Source organism: Spea bombifrons, chromosome 7 (assembly GCF_027358695.1).
Source record: "Spea bombifrons isolate aSpeBom1 chromosome 7, aSpeBom1.2.pri, whole genome shotgun sequence".
Taxonomy (NCBI): domain Eukaryota; kingdom Metazoa; phylum Chordata; class Amphibia; order Anura; family Pelobatidae; genus Spea; species Spea bombifrons.
In genome coordinates, this window is record NC_071093.1 from 23,644,482 (window position 1) to 23,653,781 (window position 9,300).

At 43.1% G+C, this 9,300-nt stretch overlaps 1 protein-coding gene across 1 annotated transcript; it reads left to right on the forward strand.

Annotated features, from left to right (window-relative positions):
* The first annotated feature begins 8,253 nt into the window (after positions 1–8,253).
* LOC128502349 (hemoglobin subunit alpha-like) lies at positions 8,254–9,300 on the forward strand. Its single transcript, XM_053472132.1, has 3 exons — positions 8,254–8,405; positions 8,580–8,784; positions 9,061–9,300. Exons 1-3 carry the CDS (start codon positions 8,311–8,313, stop codon positions 9,187–9,189), a joined length of 429 nt encoding a protein of 142 aa, XP_053328107.1. The 5' UTR covers positions 8,254–8,310; the 3' UTR covers positions 9,190–9,300.

Here is a 9,300-nt window from a genome sequence, read left to right on the forward strand (position 1 = left end):
TCACCAAGTGTAAATAAATATATTCCCTGACTATGTGCAATAAAGCAATTTTTACCTATGTATAATAAAGTGCTATCAATTTGGCTCTAAATGTATCTATTGAGCATAGTTCGAATAGTTAACATAATCAGGTTTAAATTAACATTATTGTAATCGTGCTTAAAATATATTTTAAATTGCTAAGAATACATAAAATAAGGCATTCTTAAGAGTGCTTTTAAGATATATGTAAGTCCCCATATTTAGGGCAGAAAAAAAAAATTCTCTTTTTTTTTTACTTCTATAATAGTGGGGAAATGTAGTCCTGTATCAATCAGTTACTATCTGTACCCTGCACCTAATTTTGTTTTCTTGCACTGCAGGATCTTTTCTTCTTTTCTCTAATATGTAGGGGGGATCCGGTGTATCTGCCAGTGCATTTTCTGTTCTCTGCCCTGCCTTTGCTGCTACAGCTCAATCTCCTTCCTTACTCTTAGTGATTAGTTCTTTACTTTTTAAAAACATTTTTGAGGTAAATTCAGTATCCTGTACTGTGAGCCTGGAAATTCATCAGTGTCTACTCACTTCTGCTGCCACATATCAACTTCCTTAATCAATTAATCAAAATGTACCATAGCATACCTTACCAGGACAGGTTAAAGGATCTTAACATATATAGCCTGGAAGAAAGATGCGACAGGGGGATATGATAAACATTTAAATACTTAAAGGGAATCAACAAGATAAAGGAAGAGAGTTTATTTAAAAGGAGACATACTACCACAATAAGAGGACATAGTCATAATCTAGAGGGGCAAAGGTTTAATGGTAACATCGGGAAATATTACTTTACGGAAAGGGTAGTGGACGCATAGAACAGCAGAAGTGGAAGATGTTAATACAGTAAATCACCAGAATTAGGAATCTGCACTCACTCCCCACAGGAACTCAGGTGCTTAGCTGTGCCAGGAAGGGCCAGCTCCCCAGTGAATCAAAAATAGAAGAAGGCTCCAGGCACGCAGGGGTTCCATCAGACAGATTTATTGTAGGAAACAGACAACAACGTTTCGACCTCACAATGAGGTCTTTATCAAGTTAATACAGTAAAGACATTTAAGCAAGCATGGGATAGACATAAGGCCAAGCTAGATATAGGATAAGGGCAGGTACTAAGGAAAGTACTCAGAGGTTGGGCAGACTCACCATTCATCCACACATTAATTCATTCATGCTCTAATTCATTCACACAATTCATCCACACATTAATTTATTAATTATCTCTCATTCACACAATTTATCCACACATTAATTTATACTCTCGCTCATTCACGCAATTCATCCACACATTAATTCATTATTTCCCACATTCACACAAATCATACAGACATTAATTAATTTATCTCACGCATTCACACAATTCATCCACACATTAATTCATTTATTCTCTCCTGCATTCACACAATTTATCCATACACCAATTCATCCATTCTCTCACTCATTCACACAATTCTACTTCCCCTCCCCTACTCACTATCTACCCCCTCTCCTCCCCTACTCAGTATCTACCTCCCCCTTCTTACTATCTATCCCCTCTCACACCTTCTTACAATCTACCCCCCCCTTGCAGTTCACTTACCCTGTGGTGGGAGCGCAAGGCCTCAGTCTCGCTGTCCTGCCATCATGAAGCGCTGCACCGCGACCAGTCAGGGCAGTGGTAGGGAGCAGAGGAGAGAAAGGGGGCCTCCTCTCCCTACTGCCTCTGCCCTGGCCTTCGTGATGGGACGGCCGCATGGTGCCACTGCTTGCCATGCATATGTCTAGTATATATATTTTGGGACCTGTGGCGTCACTAAAGGGGCGCAAAGGGGGGCAATTGCCCCCCCTAGATTATTCCTAACCCCACCCGTCGAATTTGGAACCACATGTCCACCAATTTAGGGTGACCATATGTCCAGGATTCCCCGGGGCAGTCCCTGAATGGGACTACATGTCCCACTTCCCAGGCAGTTTCAATCCGGGACAATGCATCATTGTCCCGGATTCAGAGCTCTCCTTAGACGTGGATCACTGCCAAACTTGCTTCACCCACCTCACTGAACGGGGCTGGCATCACCCACGAAGGTTATTGAGCCGCGCTGGCCAGCTGTCTCAATTCTATTTCGGATCGACTGGGGTGGATTCTTAAAATGCCGCCCCCGTCGATTTGAAATTGAATTGAGTTAGCCGGCGCCGCTCAATAACATTTGTGGGCAGCGTCAGCGCGGCTCAATTACCTTTGTGGGGCGGTGCCAGCCCCATTCAGTGAAGTGGGTGGAGAAAGTTGGCAGCGGGAACTCAGCAGAGTTAGGGCGCGTGTTTTCAGTCAGGTAAGTTGACAAACTGGGGGCATGGTTGGCAGTGGGAGGCTGGGACAAAGTTGGCTATGGGAAACTGGTGACAAACTCTGTCCCCAGTTTCCCATAGGCATCTTTGCCACTAAATAGCTTCCCATAGTCCCATGTTTAGTGACAAAGATGGCTATGGGAAACTGGGGGCAAAGGCAAACTCTGTCCCCAGTTTCCCGTAGGCATCTTTGTCACAAAATAGCTTCCCACAGTCCCATGACAAAGATGCCTATGGGAAACAGGGGACAGAGTTTGCCTTTGCCCCCAGTTTCCCATATGCATTCCAGGTATGCTGGAAAAATGCAATAACTCAATTATGCAACCATTGTGAATAATAAGATAATGTAGAATGAAGCTATTTACACAAAACCATGTTAAATCCATTGCCTTATGTCCAGCTGAGCTTTCTGTGTGTAATTGTTTGTTGTGTTTTATTGTGTGAGCTCTAAATACCAAGTGGGGGTTTATCTATACCTTTAATGCTGTGTTTTTATGTGAATTCCAATTGATCTATACCCACAAAGCTGGGTTGTTGTGTTATTCTATAGATCCATATCTGCTATGCTATGTTTCCATACATTATTTATGTATACCTCCAAATACAGGGCTTGTATGTCATATTTAGTTCATCATTACCTGCAGTGCTGTTTATTTATTTGATCTATACCCTCAGTGCTGAGTTTACATGTGATTTGCAGTTGATCTATACCTGCAATGCTATGTTTCCATACATTATAATTGTATACTTGCAGGATGTGTATGTCTGATTCTGTTTATTTGATCTATACCCTCAATGCTGAGTTCACAAGTGAATTTCAATTGATCTATAAATGCAAAGCTGGGCTTGTTGTTAATGTGTTGATCTATACCTGCTATAGGCAGCAGGGTCTATATATATACCGTATTTGCTCGATTATAAGACGAGGTTTTTTTCAGAGCAAATGCTCTGAAAAATACCCCTCGTCTTCTAATCGGGGTCGTCTTCTAATCAGACCTCAAATAGAGGTCTGATTAGGAGACTAAGATCCAGATCCCCCGCACCGCTGCAGGGGATCTGGATCCTCCTGTCTCACCCCCCCCATCATACACACACTTACCGGTGCTTCCTGTTGTATTGCCGGGGCAGCGGGTTGACGTCTACGCGTTCCGCGTAGACAACGTCCGCTGCAGCCGGAAGGAGGTGTGGCTAGCAGCGGGGGTTGTCTGCGTCCGTTGCGTAGACCTTCCCCGACTGTCAGAGATCAGAGTTCCCCGCACTGGTGGGGGGAACTCTGATCTCTGACAGCCGGGGAAAGTATACGCGACGGACGCATACAAACCCCCGCTGCCAACTCCACCTCCTTCCGGCTGCAGCGGAAGGTGACGTCAAGCCACTGCCCCGGCTGGAAGCACCGGTAAGAGAGGGGTGAGAGAGAGGAGAGAGGGGATGGGGGAGGGGAGAGAGAGTGTGTGTGTTAAATGGGGGCATAGGGCATTTGTGGAGTGGCGTTAAGGGGGCATTTAATAGAGCACTCTGCCTCCTGAAATGCCTTATACCTCCCTAAATGCCACTCTGCCCCATAATATGCCTTTTAACCCCCTAAATGCCAGAGTGGCATATAGGGGTATAAGGCATTTCTGGAGGCAGAGTGCTCTATACAATGCCTTTTAACTGCCTTAATGCCACTCTGCCTCCTGAAATGCCTTATACCTCCCTATATGCCACTCTGCCCCATAATATGCATATTAACCCCTAAATGCCAGAATGGTATATAGGGGTCTAAGGCATTTCTGGAGGCAGAGTGGCACATAGGGGGTCAAAAGGCATACCATGGGGCACAGTGGCATATAGAGGGTTAAAAGGCATATCATGGGCCACAGTGCCATATTGGAGTGGCAAGCCTGGGGGCAGATGTGCGTAACTGGGGGACAGGTTGGAAAATACAAGAAATTAAAACAAAAAAAATATTTTTCTCAATCATAGCTTTTATTAAAAAAAATAGTTTACATGAATTAACATTTACTGGTAAAACTTTTTTCCTTTGGGGGTCGTCTTATAATCAGGGTCGTCTTATAATCGAGCAAATACGGTATATATATATATATATATATATATATATATATATATATATATATAGGCGGCAGGGGCTGATATTAATATATATAATAAATAATATATTAAAGAAACTGCCAGTTCAGCTGTTATTTTGAAATCATATTTCAATTTCAAGTCATAAGTACTTATTATGTAGTTAAAAATGCATGTCTAACGCATATATGTGATGGGGCCATCACATAAATCAATAATAAAGGGAGTGGCTCACTGGGGGCATCAATACAAATAGTGCTGGCTGGAGGAGATCATACAAGGGTGTGGGGGCACCACATTAATATATACTAAAAAGGGTGTTGGCTGAGGCATCAATACACGAGGGGCAAAAACACTAAGAGGGGTATCAACAACAATGCAGTGTGGAAATTCCATCCTGGTGTAGATGTCTGTGTCATAGATTGTGTCCTGCTGTTGGTGTATTTTGTGTAGCAGAGCCTGTCCTGGTGTGTGTGTATGGGTGTTGGTGTGGCAGAGCCTGTCCTGGTGTGTGTGTTTGGGTGTCAGTGTGGCAGAGCCTGTACTGGTATGTGTGTTTGGGTGTCGGTGTGGCAGAGCCTGTCCTGGTGTGTGTGTATTTGGGTGTTGGTGTGGCAGAGCCTATCGTGGTGTATGTGTGTCTGGGTGTTGGTGTGGTAGAGCTTGTCCTGGTGTGTGTGTTTGGGTGTCATTGTGGCAGAGCCTGTCCTGGTGTGTGTGTTTGGGTGTCATTGTGGCAGAGCCTGTCCTGGTGTGTGTGTTTGGGTGTCGGTGTGGCAGAGCCTGTCCTGGTTTGGGTGTCGGTGTGGCAGAGCCTGTCCTGGTGTGTGTGTATTTGGGTGTTGGTGTGGCAGAGCCTGTCCTGGTGTATGTGTGTCTGGGTGTTGGTGTGGTAGAGCCTGTCTTGGTGTGTGTTTGGGTGTCATTGTGGCAGAGCCTGTCCTGGTGTGTGTTTGGGTGTTATTGTGGCAGAGCCTGTCCTGGTGTGTGTTTGGGTGTCGGTGTGGCAGAGCCTGTCCTGGTTTGGGTGTCGGTGTGACAGAGCCTGTCCTGGTGTGTGTGTATATTTGGGTGTTGGTGTGGCAGAGCCTGTCCTGGTGTATGTGTGTCTGGGTGTTGGTGTGGTAGAGCCTGTCCTGGTGTGTGTTTGGGTGTCATTGTGGCAGAGCCTGTCCTGGTGTGTGTGTGTTTGGGTGTCGGTGTGGCAGAGCCTGTCCTGGTTTGGGTGTCGGTGTGACAGAGCCTGTCCTGGTGTGTGTGTGTGTTTGGATGTTGGTGTGGCAGAGCCTTTTCTGGTGCATGTGTCTGGATGTTGGTGTGGCCGAGCCTGTCCTGGTGTGTGTGTTTGGTAGTTGGTGTGGCAGAGCCTGTCCTGGTGTGTGTGTTTGGGTGTCAGTATGGTAGAGCCTGTCCTGGTGTGTGTGTCTGGGTGGCGGTATGGGAGAGCCTGTCCTGGTGTGTGTTTGGTCATCTGTTTCCTGGCACTTAATTTACAGTAGGAACTATTTATTTTTTACTCATCCAGAGATAAAATGCCCTCCTGATTTTGTAGTGACTTCAGGGCCCAGAAATCATTTAGTGGAAAAGTTAAGGTATTGTGTTATTTACTCTATTTTTAATTTCAAGGATTAGTCACACTAAATTGTGGCTTCCCATGTTGAAGTATTATGTTAGTCTAATAACAAAAGTATCATTCCATAGCACATTACTTTTGGGAATATTATATATATATATATATATATATATATGTGTTTTTTTTCAGTGGTATGATTTAATGGTGGAAATTATTAATGCCTCCCCAGTTGTAAATGTGGTATCTTATGTACCCCCCTATATATTGTTTCTAGTGTCGCCACTGTTTGGGACAAAGGCCTTGTAATAGTGTTGCCCCAGTGCCTCACCTGACCTTGATGTGCCCTGTTCTTGGAAGTGCCTGTATGAGTGCAATTCCTGTGAATATTACAGAGGGAAATAAATGGATTTGTGATTACAACATGGAATTTCATGTCATCAAGAGTTGTCTATATACCTGAAAGTCATGTAGCTGTATTCTGTGGCAATGCCAAGAAAGTCCACAGCAGGCAAATGTTTTCTGTATGACCATTCTTATGTATTTAAAATTTCAGAAACACACTCAGAAAAAAGATATATCCTATGTACCAATATGACATTATGTCTTGCATGGTGTCAGGAACCACTTTTTCGCTGCCTAAACCATGACTTTTTCATACCTGTGGCATTTAAATCTGCTACCACTAGTGGGCACCCTCTGCCTTCTGGAGCACTCAGAACTCTATTACTAGGATCAGGTGTGCCTTGCTACCTGGGTTGAGCCCTAGTCAATACATCCAGCTGGGCCTTGTTACCTGGATTACCCTGCCTTTATGAACCTGCCCTGCCCTTCAGTCAAGGCCTTTGTATTGAAGTCTATGGAACTTCCTGCTGCGCACCCGCACCCGCACCCGCACCCGCACCCGCACCCGGTTCCCTGCTTTGTGTCCTTCCAAGTGGACTCCCTGCTTTGTGTCCTTCCAAGTGGACTCCCTGCTTTGTGTCCTTCCAAGCGAGCTGTGTGCCTTTCGTACCTTTCCAAGCGGGCCCCCTGCCAAAAGACTTATTACTGGTATTTTATTTTGCCATACGTCCGGTTTCTTGCTTAGACTGTATTACCCTTATTTGCTGGTCCTGTTATATACATAAAATACACTGCATTACCTGGATTTTTGCTTTGTAGTGTCTTTGTTTGCATAATCATGCACCGTGGGTTACAGACTGAACCCCAAGTATCCCCTGCGCATGGGCTCCTACCCGACCTGATCACCCGAGTCCTGACACATGGATGGCAGCATACTCCTAGCCTTTATATCACAAAATTGCCATTAGTTTTGGAATATTAGGACACTGCATAATGCAGTTGACAGTGGAAAGTATGCAGTTTTGTTCATTTGTTACAAAAACACCTGTGCTGTATCATGCAGCTAAAACATAAAAGCTCTTGCATACACTAAACACAGGGTGAGCCCTTAAGCCATTTGTATAAACTCACAAAAAATTGCTTGTCAGCATCAAGTGAAATTTGTATGTGGCCAGAAAAAACAGCTGATGTGGTCACCTTAACTACTTACAAGCCCCATAAAACTAACTCCCTGATTACCAAAACCCTAAAATGAAACCTTCAAACTAGGCATGATTACAATTCTTTACAATGTTGTCTTTCTTTTTAATTCAGTGTACATACATCTGTAATATCAAGTAAGAGTAACAAACCAAAATGTACCAGCAAATAACTAATAATCTTTCAAGGTGTCTTTTAGATATAAACTGTGTAAATGCAGCAGTGCTGCGATTTTACCATACGATTAGTACAGTTTGGAATTCAATTGGTAAATTTCATATGTCAGTCAACTTCTGCTAATGGTATTCATTTATAAGAATTATTTCAACTTGTCAGAAGCCCCAGAATATGTACAAAAAGTATTACATAAAGGTCTATGTTATATTGTGGTACATTTTATATTGAAGACAATATAGACCAATATAGACGATAGACCACCTTTTCATGACTATATATATATATATATATGTTATAGTTATAGTGTACATTTAAAACTATAGATAATGAAAATACATTGTACATAACAGTGGGCTTCGCCATATGGCAGCGAATTAGGCTGAAGCTGCAAAAGGATAGATAGGTTAGGTACCTTGGCATTAATCCAGGGTTGGGTCAAATGGGTGTGGTGCCTGCACCCAGACAGAACTTGGCCAGTGCGATAAAGGACAAAAAGGCGTACACCAAGACCATCCAATTTCGCCCTATATAAAGGGACAGCTGAAGAAGCTGTTACAGCATCGATATTTACTTCTAGTGACTTAACCATGGCTCTCTCAGCTGATGACAAGAAGCACATTAAGAGCTTTTGGCAACCAGCCGCAGCTCATTCTGAAAAGTTGGGTCCAGAAGCTTTGCACAGGTAAGTGTATATTCAGGCACATTTGACCTTTTAATGTTCAATAAAGCAGAATAGAATACCTAATATTTGCCTCTGGTCACACGTCTGACTTTTTCTATGTGCATAGCAAGATTAACTTTCTCTAGAATTTATATTGATCATCATTGATATTGCATGCTTTTATTTCATTTGCAGGCTGTTTATCTCAAGCCCTCAGACCAAGACTTACTTCCCCAAATTTGACTTCCACAAGGACTCTCCTCATATCAGAGCTCATGGTAAGAAGGTATTTGATGCCCTGACGGAGGCTGCAAACCACCTGGACAACATCCCAGGATGCCTGAGCAAGCTCAGTGACCTCCATGCTTATGATCTGAGAGTGGATCCTGGCAATTTTGCTGTAAGTATTGAAAAGTGACTTGCATCAGCTGATTTATTTTATTCCAAAGTATAGCCAATAACTAGATTATAAATTACATACGCTATGCAGATTTCACAAAATAGGCTTACAAATAGGTACTCACTTATAGATTTACAAATAGGTACTGGCATATAGGTATTTCATGTGCGTAATGCTCTCCATCCAAATCTATTTAATTAATTCACACAAACAGCTTACTAATGAATATTGTTATTTAAAATAATCTTTTATCACTGGCTGTTTATTTTTATGCAGCTGCTGACTCATCATCTCCTGGTTGTGTTTGCCATCCACTTTCCTGAAAAGTTTGATACTCTTACACACCAGGCTCTGGATAAGTTCCTGGTTGCAGTTTCTGGAGTTCTGACATCTAAATACCGTTAAGGGACACCATTCTTATTGGTCAAGGGTTATGTTTCAGCCCTGCTTGTCAGACACAAGAAATTTGTTCAAAATCCATGAATGTGAAAAAATAAACATGTTCAAATTACCTTA

Excerpts from the sequence above, each read along its gene's own strand:
- LOC128502349 (XM_053472132.1), top strand. The coding sequence starts at position 8,311 with ATGGCTCTCTCAGCTGATGACAAGAAGCACATTAAGAGCTTTTGGCAA. Across the intron at positions 8,406-8,579 it reads GGTCCAGAAGCTTTGCACAG|GCTGTTTATCTCAAGCCCTC; the intron begins GTAAGTGTATAT and ends TTTCATTTGCAG. Across the intron at positions 8,785-9,060 it reads TGGATCCTGGCAATTTTGCT|CTGCTGACTCATCATCTCCT; the intron begins GTAAGTATTGAA and ends ATTTTTATGCAG.